This window comes from Mustela putorius, unplaced genomic scaffold (assembly GCF_011764305.1).
Source record: "Mustela putorius furo isolate JIRA1106 unplaced genomic scaffold, ASM1176430v1.1 tig00000738_pilon_pilon_pilon, whole genome shotgun sequence".
Taxonomy (NCBI): domain Eukaryota; kingdom Metazoa; phylum Chordata; class Mammalia; order Carnivora; family Mustelidae; genus Mustela; species Mustela putorius.
The window spans coordinates 4551700-4574202 of record NW_025421463.1 but is presented as its reverse complement, the minus strand read 5'-3'; the positions used below and the strand labels follow the sequence as shown (position 1 = coordinate 4574202).

General features: G+C 45.3%; 1 protein-coding gene across 2 annotated transcripts; it reads left to right on the top strand.

Moving 5' to 3' along the window:
• Positions 1-717: 717 nt before the first annotated feature.
• RBX1 (ring-box 1) lies at positions 718-14896 on the top strand. Of its 2 annotated transcripts, XM_004771266.3 has the most exons (5): positions 718-875; positions 2802-2880; positions 8547-8617; positions 11603-11688; positions 14709-14896. In XM_004771266.3, exons 1-5 carry the CDS (start codon positions 798-800, stop codon positions 14719-14721), a joined length of 327 nt encoding a protein of 108 aa, XP_004771323.1. In that variant the 5' UTR covers positions 718-797; the 3' UTR covers positions 14722-14896. The 2 variants fall into 2 exon arrangements, with proteins under 2 accessions (XP_004771323.1, XP_044939731.1); XM_045083796.1 differs by lacking the exon at positions 8547-8617.
• The last annotated feature ends 7607 nt before the right edge of the window (positions 14897-22503 follow it).

Below are 22503 nucleotides of genomic sequence, written 5' to 3'. Positions count from 1 at the left end.
CATTCTAGCACGGAATGCTATCTCCGGCGGGCTGGAGATGGCATCTCCCAGGCTCCTAAGCCTCCTCCGCCTATTTCAGGTGTGCAGGTTAAGGCAGGACTGGAGAATGCCTACACAGTTGGGCCCCGGAGAGGACATTCGGGGAGCTCGCGGCTCCCCGTCGTATCCTGAGCATTTCCTGGATCGGAATCAGGAACCAAACGGTGCCTGGGCCCGGCTCTCCCAGGGAGGCTGCACGTCGGGCCTGGCTCGGAAACGGGTCGGGACCTGCGAAACTGTGGGGTCTCCCGTTTCGCAAGCAGGACTCGCGGAACCCGCCCTCGCCGCTTCCCCGGCGAAAGCGCTGCTTTGGACCCGCCGGCACTGGAGCGATGCGGCGGCCGGGGAAGGCGGGGCGGGGCGGGGCGGGGCCGGCACTGCAGGTCGCGGCCGAGGCGGAGGAAGCAGCCGCCGCCCCAGCAGAGGGAGCGCGGCCGGGGGCTTCCCGGGGGAGGAGGCGAGAGGGAGTCTTTCGAGCGTTTCCACCCGGCTCGATCACGTCGGCTAGGCCCCGCCCGGCCCCGCCCCGGCCACCGCCTCTTCCCCGGCCGACGCCGGGGCCAGGAGGTGGGGGGGCGGGGAGGGAGGGACCTGCACCAGCGCCTTTAAGAGGCGTGGCTACGTGCTCCGCCCCCCACCTGCCCCTCGCGCGCCAGTAGGGGGCGGGGTGCGGGAGGAGGTGCCGGGGAGGGAAGGGGAGGGAGGCGTGCGCTGGTGCGCAGGCGCAGTGGCCGGACGACAGACCGTGTGTTTCCAAAATGGCGGCAGCGATGGATGTGGATACCCCGAGCGGCACCAACAGCGGCGCGGGCAAGAAGCGCTTTGAAGTGAAAAAGGTTGGGTCTCGCCAGCGCCTTCCTCAGGGAAGGTAGAGAGGCGCGGATCTGGCTGGCAGGCCCGAGGATGACCGAGGCGCGGAGGAAAGGGCTTCATTTCAGGGCGTTCCTGGGACCGGGTACCAGGAAAGGAAACTAGGGGGCGGGTCTTAGAGTTGATCGGCGTGACTGGGGCCCACTGCCAATGGCAGTATTGGTTTCGCTTGGAGTCTGAGGGGCCAATCACAGAGGCGCTTATTGCAATACGCGGGGTTGCAACTCGGCTGGGAGAGCCAAGCGCCTGAGCTGTCACTGGAGTGGTGGAGGGGTGGGGAGGAGTGGGTGGGGTGGATGGAAGGGGGAGTCGGAACGATGCAGTGGGTGGAGAATGGGGGCAGTGCGGCGAAAGCCGGGACCTGAGTTCCTACCGCAGTGGAGGCTTCCGAGGAGCCTGGCTGGTGATCTCCTTGCCCCGCCTCTTCCCGAAGCCCGGGGTCCCACTTAATGAGGGACCCTAATTCGGTCCTCGCCTAATCAAGGCCTCCCTTAGCCCTCTCTCTAGTCCTCGTCCCCGCCGAGTTAAAGTGTCTCCAGAGTAACAACTCTATAGGCTTTTCTGAGAGGTCTGTTGGTTTGTCACACAGCCGCCACAGTTCTGTGGTCCTATCTAAATCCCTCTGTTCCCCCTCCCCCCCAGTGATGGAATTTGTTAAAAAGAAAATACGAGCCCAAGCCTTGTGTCATTTAGGAAGGGTTGAGTACTAGTGGCGAACGACCTGGTGAAAGTGGGAAAGCAAAAATGTTGAACGTGTCTTTTTGCATGAAATGCCTTATAGTGGTTTGCCAACAGTGTGGGAGAAAAGTGCCGATTCCCGTATAGTATCAAATAAATCTCTTCCAAATGAAGACTCTGAAATAGGGGAAATGTTATTACTTGAATATCTGGCTAAACACCGACAATATTCCCCCTGCTATTGCTTTTTTGGTGTTTCATTGTGGACACTGCATGCTCAGTTACAAGGCAGCAGCCATATTGAAGAAAAGAAAAAGATTTTTTTGTTTTGTTTTGTTTTTTTCCTTCCAGTTGAAGCTTTCGGGTGAAAAGTGCTGAAGAAGTTGAACTAGGCTCTGAGAATTGGGTTTGAAAGAGGTGAAGGTTTGGGAAGTAGCACCAGATTAGTGGAGGAAAAGGGAGTATGGGAATATTTATAATTGCAGAAGCCAGAAGGTTAAATTGCTTAAATGCTGCTTTTAGATAAACACTTAATTGGAATTATCTTAAACTAAATGAGAGTCTGAGCATGTGAAAGTTGAGAACAGCAGTTTATTTGATGGTAGGAACTAACCAAAATTCTGGTGAATTGTAGAGTTTGTTGTGAAATAATCTTGTAAGATTTAAGTCATGACCTTGCTCTGTGGACTCACACGCTGGGTAATTGGTTATCCAGCTTATCCCACGATTACCCATTTTTATGATCCAATCATCATCATAGTTCTTCTGTTCCTAGCTTTCACCTCCAGGCTCATTCTTTGAAAGCTGCCTTAAAGAGCAGATACTTTTCTGTGCAGAAATTGAGCCCTTCTGGGGAACCTGTACAGAAATTCAAGTTTGTGCTTATTAAACCTAAAATAGGCACTTAAGAATTATTCCTGATTTTCTTACATTGGTATGGTTGACTAAATTATTGTAAGCTGTGGGAGAAAATAAAGACAATCCATTAATTTGTGTTCACATACTCAACTGTTTAAAGAACTGGTGAGCACACGTGAGGCCTTCTGTTGTCTTCTTGTAAAATAAATAAGAGTAATGTAATATCCCCAAACTCTTATGTTTGGTGATCCTTGTGGCCAAAGAGATGATAACTGCAGCTGCAGCATGAAATCCTAGAGTGTGTGCGTGCCTGTATTACAAGGAGAGTGCATTGTTCCCCCTTTTTCTCTTTGCAGTGGAATGCAGTAGCCCTCTGGGCCTGGGATATTGTGGTTGATAACTGTGCCATCTGCAGGAACCACATTATGGATCTTTGTAAGTAACTGGAGGAGCATGGGAGGAAGTTGAGAAGGTTCCAGAGATTGTGGCTATCCTGATGTGAGCAAATTTCTTCTTCCCAAGGAGATACACAGCCTAGTCAGAACACTTGGTGTCTTCTGCCTCTAGTCCGCTGGTGTGTTTGAAATAGAGTAGATTTAATGATATCCTGGAGGCACACTCATTTCTCAGAATAAATCTACTCAATCTAAAGATGGCAAGCACACATTTAGAATGAGTTGTGGACACAGAGGCACTGTTGATTATTCCTCTATATTTCCCATCTCATACCCAGACTCAAAGGCAAAAATAGTGAAAGGAAAAAAATAAACTTTGAGCTAAAATATTCCACCAAAGCTAGTTTTTGCTTGGCAAGATTTATAAAGAAAAGAAGCCAACGAAGTAAGGAATTTCAGTGTTAGCCCCAAAGTTAAGAGGACATCGCTGCCAACATTGAAATAGACAGCTAATTGCAGTGAAGAAATTTCATTTAAATCTACAGATTCCATCACGTGTAGTAGCCAGTACATGGTGGATTTGATAGCGGTTGACGGACTCAGGATCCTTCTAGTAATAGGGGCAAATGTGTTGATCATACCAGTAATAGTTGAGGTTACTTTTTAAATCCAGGTACTAAAATGGTTTCTTACAGAGATGAGATATAAGGGGAAGAAATTTCAGCTTTCTAGAGTTGGATTTGTAGACACTTATTTTGAAAATCACTCCCTTGCCTCTCCAGCTTCATCTTGCAACACTCTCCCACTCACTCTGATAGGTTTTTTGGCTTTCTTTCCTTTCCTGAGTTGTCCATGCTCTTTTTTAGAGCCTTTTTACATCCTGTTCCCTTGGTGTGCAATATTCTTCCTCTTCTCTCCACTACCTTTGCCCTAACCCACTACTGTCTGATCTGAATATGAGCCACAAGTGCAAGCACATACATAATTTAAAATTTTCTGGTACCCACATTACAGTAAAAAGAAATAGGTGATTTGCATTTTATTTATCCTGCTATATCCAAAAAAATTTCATTTTAACATGTAAATAATATCTTACTTTTTATTTATTTTTAAGATTTTATTTTATTTATTTGACAGAGAGAGGTGCAGTGAGAGAAGGAACACAAGCAAGGGGAGCGGGAGAGGGAGAAGTAGGCTCCTCGCCGATTAGGGAGCCCAGAGCGGGGCTCGATCCCAGGACCCTGGGATCATGACCTGAGCCAAAGGCAGACCCTTAACGACTGAGCCACCCAGGCGCCCTGTAAATAATATTTTAAAGTGAAATATTCTACATTTTCTTTTTGGTAGTAAGTCTTTGAAGTGTATTTTACGCTTACAGCACATCTAATTCAGACTACTCGCATTTCAAGTGTTCAGTAGCTACATGAGGCTAGTGGTGACTTTATGGAGAGGTGTGGAACTAACCCATAGTTGGTCTTTAGATCTCATCTTGAACTAGCTCAGACATGTGTTCCCTGCCCATACTTAACATACACACAGGCTGTGATAGTTCTGTTAAACATTCTCCAGACCTCCCATGGTTGCCTTTATAGTATTTAATTTAGTTCGTTCTCTATCATATGTATGTTGTTTACTGCTCTCTTCCCAGCATCTAGCATAGTGTCCAGTATGTAAGAGGTTCTCACTAAACACTTGCTCAATGAATAATAAAAATACAAGATAGGGGAATAGTCTGATTATTGCAACTTGGAAAGCACCAATCAAATATGCGTTGGTAGTTTGCTGTCCGTGGTTTGAATTTTGACCCTGTTTACCTTTTCACGCGACAGTCAGAGCCGACAGCGGCTACCATCATGTTTAGTATAGATAGAAGGGATCCATCACGGAAAAACATATGCCCAGTTTTAAATGTGTTTGGGTGGGGTTCTGATTACACGCGTGCCAATTTTGTTGCTCTGCATTTTCGTAAGGAGTTGTGCCCAAAGCAAATTTTATTTCCTTGGGTCTCTCTTCTGTAAATAGTTAATGATTCCAAATAACCCTAGTTTGGGTTTTTTAAGTTATTTAAGTCATTTTGTGTCTCTCTGGATTCAAGAGGATGTACTTCTTGGGAGGACCACAACAAACAAAGGCCATTGATACTTTATCTTAGAGTTGAACACTTGAGGGATCAATGTAGGTCTTCAGTTAGATATCTACCTACTTTATCATATATTTCAAATGTTAGATGAAGTAGTAGAATATTGAATTTTTTTTTTTTTTTAAGTAGGCCCCGGTGTGGGGCTTGAACTCACATCCCTGAGATCAAGAGCCTCATGCTCTACTGACTGAGCTAGCCAGGCATCCCAGAATATTGAAATCTTGTAACAAAAAGTTATGAAAGTATTTTCAAGTCATGTCTTTTCAAAATTTTAATTCAGAAGTTTGTTCTTCTTTAAAAAATTATTTCTTAAGGTTTTATTTTATTTTTAAAGGTTTTATTTATTTATTTGACAGAGATCACAAGTAGGCAGAGAGGCAGGTAGAGAGAGGGGGGAAGCAGACACCCTGCTGAGCACAGAGCCCGATGTGGGGATCGATCCCAGGATCCCGAGACCATGACCTGAGCCAAAGGCAGAGGTTAATCCGCTGAGCCACCCAGGCATCCCTTAAGGTTTTACTTTAATTCTAGTTAACATGCATCGTTATATTAGTTCCAGGCATACAACACAGTAGTGACTAACTTCCATACACTACCGGGTGCTCATCGTGACAAGTGCATTCCTTAAGCTCCATCACCTGTTTAACCCATCTCCTCATCCTCCTCCCCTCTGATAACCATCAAATTGTTCTCTATAATTAAGAATCTGTTCTCAAGTCTTGTCTTTTATTCAATGAATGCTCACATCCTGGGCATTTTGCTAGGCACCAGTATAAAACAGTGACTGAGATCAAATTTTTACCCTTAAGAAACATACCTTTTTGTTTATCACAGACACTACAGAGAAGTCTGGTTGCCATAACTGGGCTTGCCTTCCATTAAAAAAATAAATGGACTATGATTCCTGTAAAAAGACTTTTTGTCAAAGCTGAAAATAAGAATCTTGATTTAGCAATGGCCATTTTCTAATAAATTCTGGTCTGGCATTAAATGAATAATTATGTACATAGCCCTAAATAAATAACAGTGATTATGGCTGTGCCCAAGTCAGACTCTTCTGTAAAGCTTTCTTGGTCTGAAGACATCCTCTTTTGAGTCAAAATTAACACTACATGCCCTCTTCTAGCTTCATATTTATTGTATATTGCCCCATTTCTTTGTTGTTGTTAAGAGTTGCTGAAACACATAATCTAGGTTTTCTCCATTATCTCAGGTAGTCTTAGAGGGCATCCAGACACCCTTTGCCCATGAGAAGTTAGCCTTTTCCTAAACCACATGTCCATCCCTGTTTCAAAAGTGTGAAACCCATCAGCTTCCAAGGTGAAACCATTGCTTCTTTAGCAGACCTTTGGTGGTAATGCTCAGTGCTTTTTTTTTGTTTCTTTTTTTTAAGATTTTTTATTTATCTATTTGACAGAGATCACAAGTAGGCAGAGAGGTAGGCAGAGGGGGAGGGGGAGGCAGGCTCCCTGCGGAGCAGATAACCCGATGCAGGGCTCGAGTCCAGGACCCTGAGATCATGACCTGAGCCGAAGGCAGAAGCTTAACCCACTGAGCCACCCAGGCACCCTGGTAATGCTCTTATATTGAAGTTTAAAAGTCCCCAGACTATGTACCGCATGCACTAAGCCTCTGCCTTTGCAGGGGTATGACAGGAACCCATTATGTGCTGCTTTGTTTTGGCTGCTCTAGGTTGACAGTGAATAGTTAACTTTCCCTGTTTAAATGAACGACTCAACTGCCTGCACCAACAGCTCAAGAATTTTTTTTTTTAAAGACTTTATTTATTTATTTGACAGAGAGAAATCACAAGTAGACTGAGAGGCAGGCAGAGAGAGAGAGAGGGAAGCAGGCTTCCTGCTGAGCAGAGAGCCCGATGCGGGACACGATCCCAGGACCCTGAGATCATGACCTGAGCCGAAGGCAGCGGCTTAACCCACTGAGCCACCCAGGCGCCCCTCAAGAAAATTTTCTATTTGAAAACATTTTACACTCATATTTAATAATTTTTCATGCCATGTCCTTTCTTTCATGGCTTTGTAGATTGCAGTCTTATCCTTCCTATACATTTTTGTTCTTTGTTAAGAATTACCAGGTAAAGAATGCGTATATATTTGGCCCCCAGTGTCTCTGTTGGTAGAAGTGGTTTTGTTTGCTTATTCAGGTACTGAGAGCCTACTTTGCACTTGGTACAGAAAGAGTCCCTTAAAAGTACCTTGACCTAGAAAAATTTAAACATGATCATGTACCTTGAAACAGTCGTTATTTATTTCAACAATAATTGTGTCTCTTAATTAACTAATTTCATGATATATTGTACTCATCTGAGAGAATCCAACTTGAAGGTCATCAGATTTTACTTTCCCTACTTTTGAAAATGGTAGTGCAGTCACAACTCCAGTAAATCCTTGCATATACTGCATAGACTCTGGACTCTCCATTCCTATCAGAAGGAGAACTGTTACTCTCTTTGTAGTGTGGATCTGGTAGCAAAAGGAAGTTTTGTGATTTCAGATCCTTTGCCTTTCATAGTTTTTTTGAAGGATGGAAAAAACCCTTATGGTGTATAATTTCCCCCAAGACCAGACAGACCCATTCAAGTCTCAGCACTATTTGCCTACAGTCTTTCTGTTTCTCTCCTATGGAAGTTTGAAGTAATTGTCTATTTTTAGTCTTTCCCGAAACTTTTTATTCTTCAAATGAGAGACTCCATTTAGTTACCACCTTCAGAGAAAGCAAATTAGACATTAGTAATTCTTGTTCCTTGAAGAATTATCCCCAGTAGAGCTTTACTCATCAGTTCTTGACCTCAGTCAGATTTGTATTCTATTTTAATTCCTCTCTCTTCCCCCTCTATGAAATTAATACTTGGATATATTTGCCATAATGTGCTCTGTTCACAAGACAACATCACCTTGGGTAGTACGCATCACCAGTTGGTGGGCCCCAAGTCTCTAGCCCATTGGCCGAACAGATTGGCTTTGTTTGACGGTGTTTTAAAGATGTTTGAGTTTTGGTGCTTTCACAGAGAGCATGCGCTCAAGTGTGCCACAGGCCTCTTCACCTCTTTTATTTTGCTTCTGTCCCAGTTCTTGTGTGTGTGCCTGACCCCTCGAGGGGCTGGAGCTTGTTACCCAGCGAGGCCATACTGTTGGAAAGACCTCAGAGGCAGCATTTGCCCAAAACAGGGAGAAGATGCCATTTCTCAGAACAGTAAGAGTTACGGGGTAGCTTTAAGAATTTACTAGATGAGCCAGACTAGGAGAAATCACTGCGGTTTGGACAGGTCAGTTTATGTTCAGAACTAAAAAATGTGCCTTTTCCTTCATCACTCTGTGACCAAGGAGAGGAAATCGTTACAAAGCAAACGGATAAGTCACATCTCTGCCTTCTGCGCTTCACCCCTTCCTACACTCATGAAAAAACAATGGTGACTAATGAACCACTTGAGATTTTGTCCAGGTTTGCACCATCCTTACCCCTACCTGTGCCCAAATCCTGTGCTTGTGATACCGTGCAGGTGGGGTGCGTGAGGTCCAGTGATCTTGTTGCTCTTGTTCCCACAGGCATAGAATGTCAAGCTAACCAGGCGTCTGCTACTTCTGAAGAGTGCACTGTTGCATGGGGAGTCTGTAACGTAAGGAAACATCTTTCCCTATCAGCATGGCTTGTAAACATATTACCACTTTTCCTGCTTTGCCAGTCTTGAAAATAACTAGGAAAAAAAAATGACTAGCCCACCTTTCTCCCAAAAGGTATACAAATAGTAAAAAAGATTTTAAATCTTTGTACTGTTCACCTGTGATAGGTTAAAAATTACTAGTTATTATACGGGCACCATTTTGTCTTAATTATAAAGAAGAATGACTTTTAGCAACACTTGGGGATTCATCTTTGGGAATTGCCTGCAGGGCCTGTGGCAGTCCTTGGAATATTCTCTTGTTGGTGGACATCTTTACCTTCTTAACAGATCTTTTTTTAGGGCTAAATTTGCCTTGTGGAACTAAGTTTGGCAAATAAATTGGGTGTTCAAGGGCCCGTGTGTGTGTGTGTGTTCTAAAGTGTGGCAAATGTACTAAGTTAGGATTTTTTTTTTAAATCCTGGCTCATGCCAGAAATGTTTTGTCCAGCATCGTTGGACTGAATGTACAACGGCGTGACAGCTGTGAAGGATAACAACATCAAATATGGTATTTCTAGCATGTGTTAAAAATTCATCTCTGTAGCCATATAGTCCCAGTTAGAGAAGCTAAAATTGTCCTGTCCTCCTGTGCCAAGGGGAAAGAGGACCCGCAGCCCCCAGCGTAGCCCAGGCCTAAGAGGCTCTGGAGTCAGACCATCATTCCCTGTCTTTGACTTACTTGCTAAGTGACTTAGCAAGTTAGGGATGTTTGACATCCCTAACCCTGGCTTCCCTCATGTAGCCTGCACAGAGTTATAATCAGGATGAAACGATTTTATCCTAGCACACAGGAAACATAAGTGTTTGTTTGTTAAATATAAATAAGTAACCACTTTGTGGGGGGGGGTTGGTTACTGAGCACATATCAGTACTGAGGCCCAGCAGGCTGAGGCTCTGTCCTACCCGTGCCTGTCCCGCACCTTCTTAATTCTGTCAGGGCCCTATGAGTGGTTTCCCAGTAGCCTGTCCCAGCCGGTATTGGCCTAGTTGGATTTGTTGTTTGTGGGGATAAAGAAATAAAATATACTGGGCTCTTTGCCCTGCCTGACATCCAGCATATACCAAGGGTCAAGTTATCTTTTGGTGGAGGGCAAAGGAAGTGAACTTCCCCTAAGTTTGGCTAAGGCGAGACTAGCTCCGGGAGCCTACCATAAAGAGGAGCTGGCCTGGGGCGGCAGAAGCCCTTGGACCAGCGCCGGCTTCTAGTTCTGGGTCTTCTTGCCCGCCCCATGAGTTAGACAAGTCCCTTGATTTGTCGGAGTTTCAGTTTCCTGTCTGCAAAAGGAAGGTAATGATACCTGTCGTGATTTCTCACCAGGCTTGCTCTGAGGCTCCGGTTAGGTGATAGGAGTTCGCACCCTCTGTGGGCTGTAAGCACTAGGCAGTGTACTTGAGACTGCTGGGTACAGCCCTCGGCCGACCGCCGGTTATCAACAGGCGGAAAGTTGGGACCAGGCTGCTTCAGGGATGCTGGCACCTGCTCTGCATCCTTACCTGCAGGCCCCTTTCCCTCCGTCTTCCGAGGTAGTTGGGGCGTATAAGGACCCTGTACTGCTGCAGGGGCCTAATGGGGGTGGGGGGCAGTGAAGAAAGGCGTCCTGAATACCCTTAGGGGAGCCTGTCCCTACTACCTGGTGATTGAGGAAAAAAAGGCCTCATTTTCTGCTTTCTAGAAGTTTTTTTTCTCTCTTTCACAGTGAGTTGTATGAGAGTCAACGAGTTGCGTGAAAGGGATCTAAAGCTCTCACCCTGGGCGAGTACCTGTCCTGTGGACCATCCACAGTGTCCTAGCTGTGGATTCCACTCCCGATTACCAAATTCTGTCTCTGTCTTTATCAAGACAGTGCCCGTGATGGTAATCCACTCAGTGACTCTTCTCGAAGGTCCCCGCATGTTTTGGTAGGGCCTGCTGACCAGACTTTGAGTCTGTTATTAAATCAGGCTTGCAGAAGCTTTCATTATTCTGCTGGGCAGCCAGCATTTCTCCCCTGTCCCCACCTGGGTCCCACCCCTCTCAGATACGATGAGGGGAGCGCTTGTAGCTGCTGTCTTAATTCTCCGTTCCCATGAGTAGTTGCTAGAGTAAATGTCTGTCACAGAGGTATTGTGATTAGCACCTGCGTGTCATTCACTCACACCAAAAAACTCCCACAGATTTTCCTTTTGCCCAAATCTGAAAGCCATCTCCTAGCTCCCCATCAGTTACCAGCCTTCTGGGTACTCTGGCCATTTTATTTCTTGCCTTGATCATGAAATAAGTCGTTTGATCATCTTTTCTGCTGCTTGTGTGTGGTTTGTACATCACGATGCTTCCTTTTTCCCTAGTTTTTTTAATCTCATTCCTTTTTAAGAGAAAGTGCCTCACCCCTTAAAGGCTTACCAGGTACTGAGCTGTTTTAATATTGGTGCACCTTTGAACAAATCTGGAAAGAAGGTCTTTTGAACAGAGCTGAGCTGGGTGCGGGGAGATTGGGGAAGTGCCCGTCTCAGCAGCGGCAGGAGAAGTCACTGCTCCCGGGGTTCCCGTTCTCCAAGGTGGGGGAGGGGCAGTTGGGGACCAAGAATGGGGAAGTTTGAAATCTGCCTGTGATCAAGGGCCTCCTGGCATGTGTCCAAGGAAAGTACAGGAAAGTAGAAGCCTCCCCTTACGGGCCCAAGAGCACCAGGAAGCCACATTCCATCTTCCCTTAAGGGAGGGGAGAAAAGGCACCGCTGTAGCGTATATGGTGCTTCCCGAATGATTTCTTCTCGTGGTGGTTGTGTTTCAGTGGGAGTGTCCTGTACCTGACCAAGGCGTAAGGGGTTGTTGACCTTTTGCCTCTCATTGTTGTCTCCCCTTGTTCGCTGGTCCCCTGTGTGTCACCAGGCTGCTGCCCTCGAGACAGACCGTCAGTAGATGGCTGCGGAATGATCTTTAATGAAATGTGTCTTCTCTTCCAGCATGCTTTTCACTTCCACTGCATCTCTCGCTGGCTCAAAACACGGCAGGTGTGTCCGTTGGACAACAGAGAGTGGGAATTCCAAAAGTAGGTGTCTGGCTGTTCTGACGTTGTAAGACGGGGCTCTGTGGGCCGTGCCATCCCCGAGTCACCTCAAGCTGGAGGGTGCAGAGTCTGAGAAGATGGGAGACAGGGAGCATACCTTGTTTTACAAACAGACTTTTAATTATTAAAACAAGCGCTCATCTGTGAGTCCCACCTCTCAGGGTCTGTGAAAGTAGAAAATAGGAGAATCTGCAAACTGGTCATTATTTCCAGAATCATAACCATAATAAGGCTCCAGGGGCTAACCAAGGTCAAGTATCTTTGTTTGGGGTTGAATTTTATTTACCTATTCTGCTTCATGGTTCTATCTCATTCTGATTAACTCCGATATGGTATTTGTGGCTCTCTCAACTAAATTACTAGTATTATATAAATAAAACGTGACATGGTAAATTTTTTAAAAATTCAGATAGTCAAGAGGGCATACCCAAAAAATTTAGTGTCCCATCGTAGTCTCCTGATCTCAGTCCCAGAGGTGACCACAAGTTCTCAGTACCTCCTGACTAGCTCCGAAACATGCTTGCATGTACATGGGTATATATGTGTATGTAATTTTAACATAAATATGAGCATCCAACATAGTAATTCACCTTGCTTTTTCATTTCATACATTTTGGAGTTTTTTTTCATATATATCCGAGGACCTCCTTTCTGATAGTTGAAGAGTAGTTTTTATGTTGATGTACCATAATTTATTTAATTGATAGATTTTGGGTTTCAGATTTTTCACTTAAAAATAGTGTGTAAGGATGACCATCCCTATACATGAATCTTTGTGAATATGTGCAGGTATATTTGTAGCAGTAGTTCCTAAAGGAGGAACTTCTGAGTGAAGAGTGTGTACCTTTTTATTTTTGATTAAAGTCAGATTTTCCTTTATAAGAATGTATTATAATTTACACCCCCTCTAAACAGTGCAGCAGAAGGCCCCTTTCTCCATTTCCTGCTAAGGCTCTATTATCAAACTTCTCCATCTCAGCTGCTCTGATAGTTCAAAACCAGTATCCAACTGCATTTTTTGAATTTTGAGTAAGATTGGCTACTTTTCATACATTTTGATGCTGCTTTCCCTGTGAAATGCTATGTTTTGTTGCTGTTGAATTATTGATCATTTGCTTTATCAAATTTTTTATGAGAAGGGGGTTTTATTTAAATATGAGTTTTGATTAATAGGATATAATGAAGTTTAAAAACCAAAAGATGGGGTTCTTTGTTAAATGTTGAGAAATCCCATATTGGTACAGTTATTTTGCTTTTACACTTGGTTATTTATTTGGTAAAGAATTTTGGAAGTCTTACTGACTGCATGTTCATTTCTTTTTTTTTTTTTTTTTAAAGAAGGAAAGACCTTTATTTATTTATTTATTTATTTTTATTTATTTTTTAATTTTTTTTAAAGATTTTATTTTTATTTATTTGACAGAGAGAGATCACAAGTAGGCAGAGAGGCAGGCAGAGAGAGAGAGAGGAGGAGAGGAGGAAGCAGGCTCCCCGCTGAGCAGAGAGCCCGATGCAGGACTCGATCCCAGGACCCCGAGATCATGACCTGAGCCGAAGGCAGCAGCTTAACCCATTGAGCCACCCAGGCCCCCCGCATGTTCATTTCTTATGAAACCTGCCAAATACTCAGTGTTTTAACTTTTAACTACCACGGTGCTTCATTCAGCAAAGTGTGTGCTACCTAATGTGTAAGATATGAAAACACGGGAGACGGCCCTTCCCCATCCTCAGGAGCTCGAGTTCTGAGTAGAACCATGAAGTCACACATATCAAGGCAAAACACTTTTCTGCATTCTCAGGAGGCCTTTGTAATTGGCTCTGCCCTGAAGCAGGCTCCAGGTTCTGTTTTGGACCCAAATTGCGCCATGTTGCCCATTAAATATTCCCTGGACTGAGCCTAGGAAGTAGAGGGTATGAAGAATCCCTCGTGTTGGGCTTTGACATCACCACCATGTCCCACCAGTGGCCTTGTCAGGCAGGGCTCGACTACGCATTGGGAAAACAGATTCCGAAGGAACAAATCATGGGCATCCTTCAATCTGATAGACAACGTCTGGCTTTCTCTCCAGTACACTTACAAACACTGGGGCTCTTACTCTGTGTGGAATTCGGCACAACTTTTTTGGTAGACGATATTCAAGTAGATTTCATGATTTCATATGAGAAGTGTTTAAAACATCCAGTAGTCCTTTGGGATGATTGAAAGCATGACCCAGAGTTCAGGTGCCCTGGTTTCCACCCATTGTTAAATGTATTATGTTCTGTGTTGTACTTTGTTATATAAGTATTTGACACCTCCTTTACTCAGGGGATAACGGTCCATAAAGAACTGAACAGAAGATTGAGTAAAATAATAGAAGGATATTTGTTCAAGAAACCCATTTATATGTGAAAGAACTTTCCCGGCCTGGTTTGTTTTTATACTCTTATTAGAGCCAAACTTTGGCTTTTGGGGAAGTCCGAAACCACCTGAAATCCATACCTTATTTCTCTACAGTTCTCTTTCTTAGTGCTGAATGGAATCAGGGTGGAAATTGGACCTGGTGATAGATTTTGAAATTCAGGCCTTTTAGTGACTATTCCTGTGTTTGCCTGAGTAGCAGATCTGAGTGAAAACACGCTGCGGTGGGATGGAGGCTGAGCTCAGAGGGTGTCTGAGACGCGGACTGGAGCCACCGGAGCGGCTCCCAGTCGCAGCCCCTGGTTCTTACTTTTCCCTCTCGCCTTCCAGTACTGCGCACATGTGTCCGCTAACCGGAAGGAGGGTCAGGTGGGTGTAGTGGAGGCCCATGGAGGGACTCCCACCAAGAAGAAGGTAGAAGGTAAAATGTGAAGGGTAAAATAAAAGGAGCAAAACCTCGTGTCAACCCAGTCTGGGAGCACACTTGCACTCACATGTTTTAAAAGTTTTCCTTCCACTTGCTCCTGTGTTCTAGCAGGTTCTGTAGTCGAAAGCAGGAAATTACTAAGAAATTAATGAAATAATGTACTTTGTCTTTCAGGTACGGGCACTAGAGAGAGAATTCTTCCATCGAGCTCAGCTGTTCTGTTATTCATTTAATGACTTGCCCTCCTGTTACTTAATTATAAATTAGATAGAACCATGTCTTTTCTGCTTTGTCTTTTTAGTTTGCTATTCCCGCAGCCATATTGTATTCTGTGTCAAATAAAATCCAGTTGGATTCTAGAACAGATGCTGTCTCTTGTGTATGTGAAAAAGTGAACATAGATAAAGGATCCCCGCTTCCTAGGTTGGAGGGCTTTCTTTCGAAAGTGAGATGTTTGTTCATTAGAGCAGAGTTGTCCTGTGAGCACATCGCTTGGTCACGAGGAATCCTGGTCCACAGCCTGGTCACCGATGGCGGTCTCAGGCAAGTCGTCTCTGCCCCGCCCTTGCCCCTATAGAACGGCTCCTAAGAACTAAATGGCATCATATGTGCACAGAAAGAAGCTTTATAAACTGTAAAACCACTATACGAATGTTAACCTTGACTGTGTATGATATGTTGCTTTCTCTTCTTGGTTTAGAAAAATAAACCTGAAAAAAATCTAATATGTAATTTTGGCTGGCAAAAGAAGAATTTATGAACTCAAGTTGAAAACTGGTGTATTAAAGTGTCCACTTAAAATGGAATTAAAAAGAATTCAAGTTGCCTTTACCAGCACAATCTTTTGCAGTTTGTTTAAAATGTCTTGGCCATGGGGGTGCCTGGCTGGCTTAGTCGGTAGAGCATGCGACTCTTGATCTTGGGGTCATGAGTTCAAGCCCCACATTGGGTATAAATATTACTTTAAAAAAAAAAAGTCTTGGCCGTGGAAGAACTTGCCAGTTCTAAAACTAATTCAGTGGTGATATAGTCTTTAACTGGAAAACAGTCTAGTTTACTGTAGTGGTTCTCAAACTATGGTCCAAGGACCCTGTGGGCTCCTGGAACCCTATCAGAAGATTCACGAAGTTCCTGTTCCACTACATGTCTGCATGAGGCCAGCTTTTCCTTCTGTCCTTCAACCAAAGCAATGCACTGAATGAAGAAGCAGGCAGGAGAATCCAGCTGTCTTCTATTAGATGTGAAAGGTTTGCAAAAATGTAAAACAGTGCCACTCTTTAATTCTTTTGTTTGGAGAATAGTGGCTTTTAATAAAAATATTTATGTTAACATGATGGGTTTTGTTCTTTTTAAATCTTTTAAATTTCTTGGGTTTGATTTCCATCATATATATATAATAGAGAGATTTATAGATATTCACCCACAAAGACAAAAATTCTTTGAGGCCTTCAGTTTTTAAGATCATAAAGAGATCTGGATAGTAGACAATTTAAGAATCTGTATCTTAGTGATTAAGAACTTTTTGAACTTGGGGCACCTGGGTGGCTCAGTCAGTTAAGCGACTGTCTGGCTCAGGTCATGATCCTGGAGTCCTCAGATCGAGTCCCACATCAGGCTCCCAGCTCCATGGGGAGTCTGCTTCTCCCTCTGACCCTCCCTCTGATGCTTTATCTCACTCTGTCTCTCTCTGTATCTCAAATAAATAAATAAAATCTTAAAAAAAAAAAAGAACTTTGAACTTGGGACCCTTGGGTGGCTCAGTAGGTTAAGCATGTTCCTTAGGCTCAGGTCATGATCCCAGGGTCCTGGGTTCAAGTCCCACATAAGCCCCCCAGCTGAGCGGGAAGACTGCTTCTCCCTCTGCCTACTGCTCCCCCTGGTTTGTGCTCTCTCCGACAAAATCTTAAAAGAAAAAAACAAACTTTGAACTCTTTTTTTTTTTTTTGAAGATTTTATTTATTTATTTGACAGAGATCACAAGTAGGCAGAGAGGCAGACAGAGAGAGAGAGGAGGAGGCAGGCTCCCCACTGAGCAGAGAGCCCGATGCGGGGCTTGATCCCAGGACCCTGAGATCATGACCCGAGCCGAAGGCAGAGGCCTTAACCCACTGAGCCACTCAGGCGTCCCGTGAACTCTCAATAAACCTTAATCAAACCCACCTTCCTGAGGTGCCTGGGAGGCTCAGGCGGTTAAGTGTCCAACTCCTGACTTCACTCAGGTGATGATCTCAGAGTCACGAGATCAAACCCCAGGCTCGCTCTGCTTGAGATCCTCTCCCTCTGTCCCTCCTGCCACTCGCTCTCTCTCTCTAAATAAATAAAATCTTTAAAAAAAAAAAAGATTTTTTTCCTTCAGCTAAATGCCAGGCATACAGCAAGCACTAGTCTGGAGAAAACTGCTACGGTTGCTGTTAATTTAGGGTTACCACCTTTGACAGAAATACCTCTTTTAAACCCCTTTGAGGGCGCCTGGGTGGCTCAGTGGGTTAAGCCGCTGCCTTCGGCTCAGGTCATGATCTCAGGGTCCTGGGATCGAGTCCCGCATCGGGCTCTCTGCTCAGCAGGGAGCCTGCTTCCTCCTCTCTCTCTCTCTCTGCCTGCCTCTCTGCCTGCGTGTGCTCTCTCTCTGTCAAATAAATAAAATCTTTAAAAAAAAAACAAAACCCTTTGAAGCGGTCATTCGGACCCCATGAGTACTTAAGGTAGGAAACGCACGGATTTTCAGATAGATGACATGACGCGTTAGGCGAGTTCTGCTTGAGTATTAATCAGTGCTATTGCTTGCAGAGCACCGAAATCCAGCTTCTGCTGAGGTAAGGGGCAGGTGTGGGGCTCTGTAATGTAATCAGAGAAAGGGCTAGGGATGCATTTGGACAGAAGAATGAATGGAACCAGGGAGTGGCCGCTGGGATTCCCCCGCTATTCTCAGTAGCCCCATAAGGCTCCAAATCCCAGCTGGGTCAGGTGCCCACAGCTGGGCCAGTCTGTAGATTCCTGTGGAACACAGTGACTGCCTTGAGAGCGCTGCTGGCATGGAGGGTAATAGTTCCAGAAGAATGGGAGGGCTGTGGGACAGACGACACAAGATGGGTCTACTTCGAGAGAGGCTAGGGAGTTTTTCCCTAACATTGAGCACAAACATCTTGTAACGTTTATATCCAATTAGTCTTGTGGTGCCTTGTGAAACTGGTGGACATGAATCTCCCTGGAGACATCAGTGAAATTATTTACTGAGTGCCTGCTGGGTGCTAACCTGGGGGACACAGCTGAGTCAGCAAGACTCTCTTCCCGCTAAGAGCTCACAGTCCAGTAGGAGATTGCTGAGAAAATGAATGAATGTGGAAGTTCATTCTGGAGAGCTTGACAGGGCTCAGATCTGGGCTTGATCTTGGAGTGCCCATTCTCCCTTGGTTTTCCTCCTGTCAACTCCTGTGCATTGTAGGGGCTCCCCTTCTTCCATCGGCCCTGAAGTTTCTATTCCCAGGGTTCTGCTGTCTGGGAGACGCCATCCTCTCCCATAGTCACGATGGCACGCCGGACCCTGCAGTGGGCTCCCAAGAGCTCATTGTGGGCATCTCTTCCCAAACACGCTTTCAGTAATCTTGCTTTGGCAGTTTGAAATTGGCCAGAGTGCGTGTGTTTCACACCACAGAAATTGGGAAATGCTACAAATCAGAGCTTCCTTTCCCCGGACAGCTTCTTAACCATCATCAGATAACGGTATCCAAATGTGTCCACTGTCTCGTAGACACTTCAAACTCAGGGTGTCAACCACGACTGACCTATCATTTCCCCAAACTCCCCCTCCTGGATGACGGAGCCTGTTCATAGCAGTGCCACTCATCTGATTCCTGAAAGCACAGGCATTCAGGCAGGGTTTCAGATACACTCCTCTCCTCTGCCCCTGCATCTAATCACGAAATGCTATTCACTCTACCACGGTCCTCTCACGAAAATCTGTACCCTCTTCTCCATTCCCACTGCCGTGGACGGAGCCCAGGCCCTCTTCATTTTTCTCTAAAATAATTGCAATTCCCTCTGCCTGGTCACACTGTCATTAGTCTCTTGGCTACAGCCTGAAGTGAGTCTTTAGTTTAGTCTGATGCCCCTTCCAGGGGTTGAGAAATTCCCCCACCTGGAAGGCAGCAGAGTTCATTTCCCATCACAGAACATGCCTAATCCTGGCTCCTGCAACTTCCTCGCAGCTGGAACCAAAGAGATTACCTAACCCCCACTGGAGACACTCAGCAGCCACTGTGGCCGTGGGCGGCAGCACTGGCAGCACCCAGGGCCCAGTGCAGGTGGTAGAGTGGGTTATGACATCCAGTGTTCAACAGTTGCAACAGCCAACACCTCCCCAAACTGGTTTTGTGGCATAATGTTGGCCTCAGTCCCAGCGGCTGCCTGTTCTCTGAGCCCAATTCCCCATCATTCCTAGTGCTGCTGTGAACTCTCCAACACCCTTTCTCTTTTCTTTTCTCTTCTTTTCTTTTCCTTGTTAAGATTTTATTTACTTATTTGAGAGAGAGAGAAAGAGAGAGAGAGAGTCGGGGGAAAGGCTGAGCGAATTCCCAAGCAGACTCTGCACTGAACACGGAGCCCAACATGGGGCTCTAACCCACGACCCCGAGATCATGACCTGAACCGAAACCAAGAGTCTGACACTTAACTGACTGAGCCAGCCAGGCGCCCCCCCAACATCCTTTCAGTGTCCCCTCTGCTAGAAAAACCAGCCAGCAACTTGCTTCTCAACACTCGTTATTACCCCCTCCTGCCCCTACCAGTGACCCCATACCTTCTCCTTATTTACTCTTAAAGCATTCCTAAAAAGCTCATCGTTTCGTTATAGTGTCCTCTGATAGTTTTCACTCATTTCCTCAGCCAACAGAACACTCTTCTAAGAGTCCTTTGTCTATCTTTTCAATTCCTTGTTTTTGTCCCATGTTTTGATTAGGCTCTTTTCATTTTCTTTCTTTCTTTTTTTTTTTTTTTTTTTTTTTTTTTTTTTTTTTTTTTTTTTTTTTTTTTTTTTTACAGAGGGGGAGGAAGAGGTGGAGAGGGACAGAGAGGTAGAATCTTCAGCAGGCTCCATGCCTTCTGGGAGCCTGGGCTCCATCTCATGACCCGGAGATCATGACCTGAGCCAAAAATCAAGAGTCAGACACTTAGCCGACTGAGCCACCCAGGTGCCCCAGTCAGGCTCTTTCTAAATCAGAATTCACTAGAAACTCGATTTCTTGTGTAGGGACAATATTTTCTCTAGATGCCCCTTCTTTCCTTTCTATTTGAACCAATTTCGAACACCATTAAAACACCTTTTGTTGAGCCCGCTGTTGGGCTCCCTAAACTGGGCTTCACCCCTTGGAACGCAGAACCTCACACAGACCGCCCTCTGCGCTCCTTCCAGGAATATCTCCCACCTCATCCAGTCAAGCCTCAGAGCCGTCCCTTCGAGGCAGGGGTCCCCCTCCAGGCGTCTGTAAATACACACGGGGCACCTGCCTCCCTCTAAGGCCCCCAGCACGGAGACTTCCTCTCTTCTCTGAACTTTCTGACATCTCCCCCACAGTGAGGGCATATTTCTAGCTAACCCCAGGCTAGGATGAAGTCTGAAACAGCACGGTCACTTTCGCCAAAGTGTCCCTTTTCCTCCCCTTCAGTCAGAGTAGCCTCAGAGTAGCAATTTTTCAAACTAATTGTGTCTACATTTTGGATTCTGAGACATGAAACTATCCATTACACCAACGTAGAACCTATCATCCTATACTTACTGGAGAACGAAACTTTTTTCAGATGCCTTGATAATTAAATATTCTATTTTCTGCCAAACTCCTTGTCTCACCATGGGTTGCCTCTATCTTGCTTAAAGACACTGCCCTCCTGTCAAAGAGGTGAGAAACTTTAGAATCATCTTTAATGCCACCTTCCCCCTCCTCCTCAATATTTGCACAACCGCCACCATGTCCTATTGATTCAAGTTCAACTTTACATCACTGAAGTCTACTCTCTTCCCTATCCCCGCCCCCGCCCCGTGTAGACCTTTAGCATCACTTGAGTCACTGAAATGACTTCATTAATCTCCTCACCTTTAAGAACCAGGAGCCCCGATAACAGAAAGTATCATAAAGAATAATCCTGGAGGGACGCCTGGGTGGCTCAGTTGGTTGGACGACTGCCTTCGGCTCAGGTCGTGATCCTGGAGTCCCGGGATGGAGTCCCACATCGGGCTCCCAGCTCCACGGGGAGTCTGCTTCTCTCTCTGACCTTCTCCTCGCTCATGATCTCTCTCACTGTCTCTCTCTCAAATAAATAAATAAAAAATCTTAAAAAAAAAAAAAGGAAAGAATAATCCTGGGGCCCAGCCCTGTAGGTTCTGGAAATTTCTACCTTTTCAACCAGCTCCTGTTCCGTGGGTCTTCTAAACTATATTCTCCAGATCCTTCAGGAAGCATCTCCATTCTTCCACAGCTGTTGGAGAACATGGCAAAGTTAGTGGAAGAAGAAAGTTACACCTGCCAACTCTGTCTCTTTTTAATCCCACTGATGATTAAATCTCCCTGAGTTTCGGATCTTCTTGAAAATACAATTGCCTCGAAGGTATAAAGACATAGAAACAAACTATCGCTAATAAAATGCTGAATAATCAGACGACGGGACTGCAAGAGGGTGGAATGTTATTTTTCGAAAACCATAAAAACTAAGACACACTGGAAAGTATTTACTACATGATGCCAAGAGGAAATAGAATCATCACAGGCAACGTGACTGCGACAATCTGTAAAAATAGACAACATGGAAAAATGAGATTGCAGTCGGGCAGATGACATGATGGGGCATTTATAACTGTTTTTGTTTATTCCTGCTATGTTTTCTCTTGTATTTAAAATCGGGAAAAAATCATCCCCCTTAGCAGTTAAACTGTCTACAGTTTTCAAAAGCCTCCATTTACCAAGATGAGTGACTCAAGCTGGTGAAACCTTAGCCTCACAATTTACCTCTTCCATAAGCGCTCTTACATGCCCGAGGAGCCCACTGCGCCTCTGTCAAATCTTTGCTTTTCAACAAGTTCATTTGCGGGACTCCTTGTCTCCACTCCCACCGCAGCTCATCTCGGAGACCCCTGGGACTACACTTAGTGGCGGTCCGTCCCATCACGCGGCCACAGCATGTCCCAACAAAGACGGCAGAAGCCGTAAGGCTCAGGAGACTTTCTCTCTCTCCTTGCTTTATCCGAGTTCCCAGGCACCTCTTGCTTCCTTGTATCCCCCGTCCTCCTGAGGATCCGGCCTCATCTGTGTATTTTTACACTCGGATTCACATTTCTACCTGAGGCCTTGATTCCCAAGGTCCTCCTATGGGGAGAGGTCAAATGAACTTGGGTTGAAATACTGACTCTGCCACCATCCCATGAGGGGCTCTGACCACGCCCCTGAGCCTGTGTTCCTTACCTTTAAAATAGGGGTAATGGGGGCACCCGCTGGCTCAGTTGGTTAAACATCCCAGCTCTCGATTCTAGCTCAGGTCGTGAATTCAGTGTCATGGGATCGAGCCCCACATCAGGCTCCACGCTCCTCACAGAATCTGCTTGAGATTGTCTCCCTCTGTCCCTCTCCCCTGCTCATGCGCACTCTCTCCCTCAAATAAATAAATAATTTTTTAAAAAATCCAACATATTGGAACAGATTAAATGTAGACACAAGTATGAGATTCCAGCTGTTTTATATTAAGGCAAATATTAAAAAGAGATTTTAAAAAAAAGAGAAATAAAGAAAGAATGTCATCCCCTCTGGTGTTCACAGAGTTCTAGCCACCCTGGAGGGAGTCAGCCCCTGCCCCACGGCCTTGGCCTGGGACTCTCCTGCCACATCTCTGCCGGGCTGGCTTCTGAAAGTCTTAGAAGTCACTTGAGCTGTCACCTTCTCAAGAAGGACTTCCTCTGTCACCCTGTGGAAATGGCCACCCCGTTCAC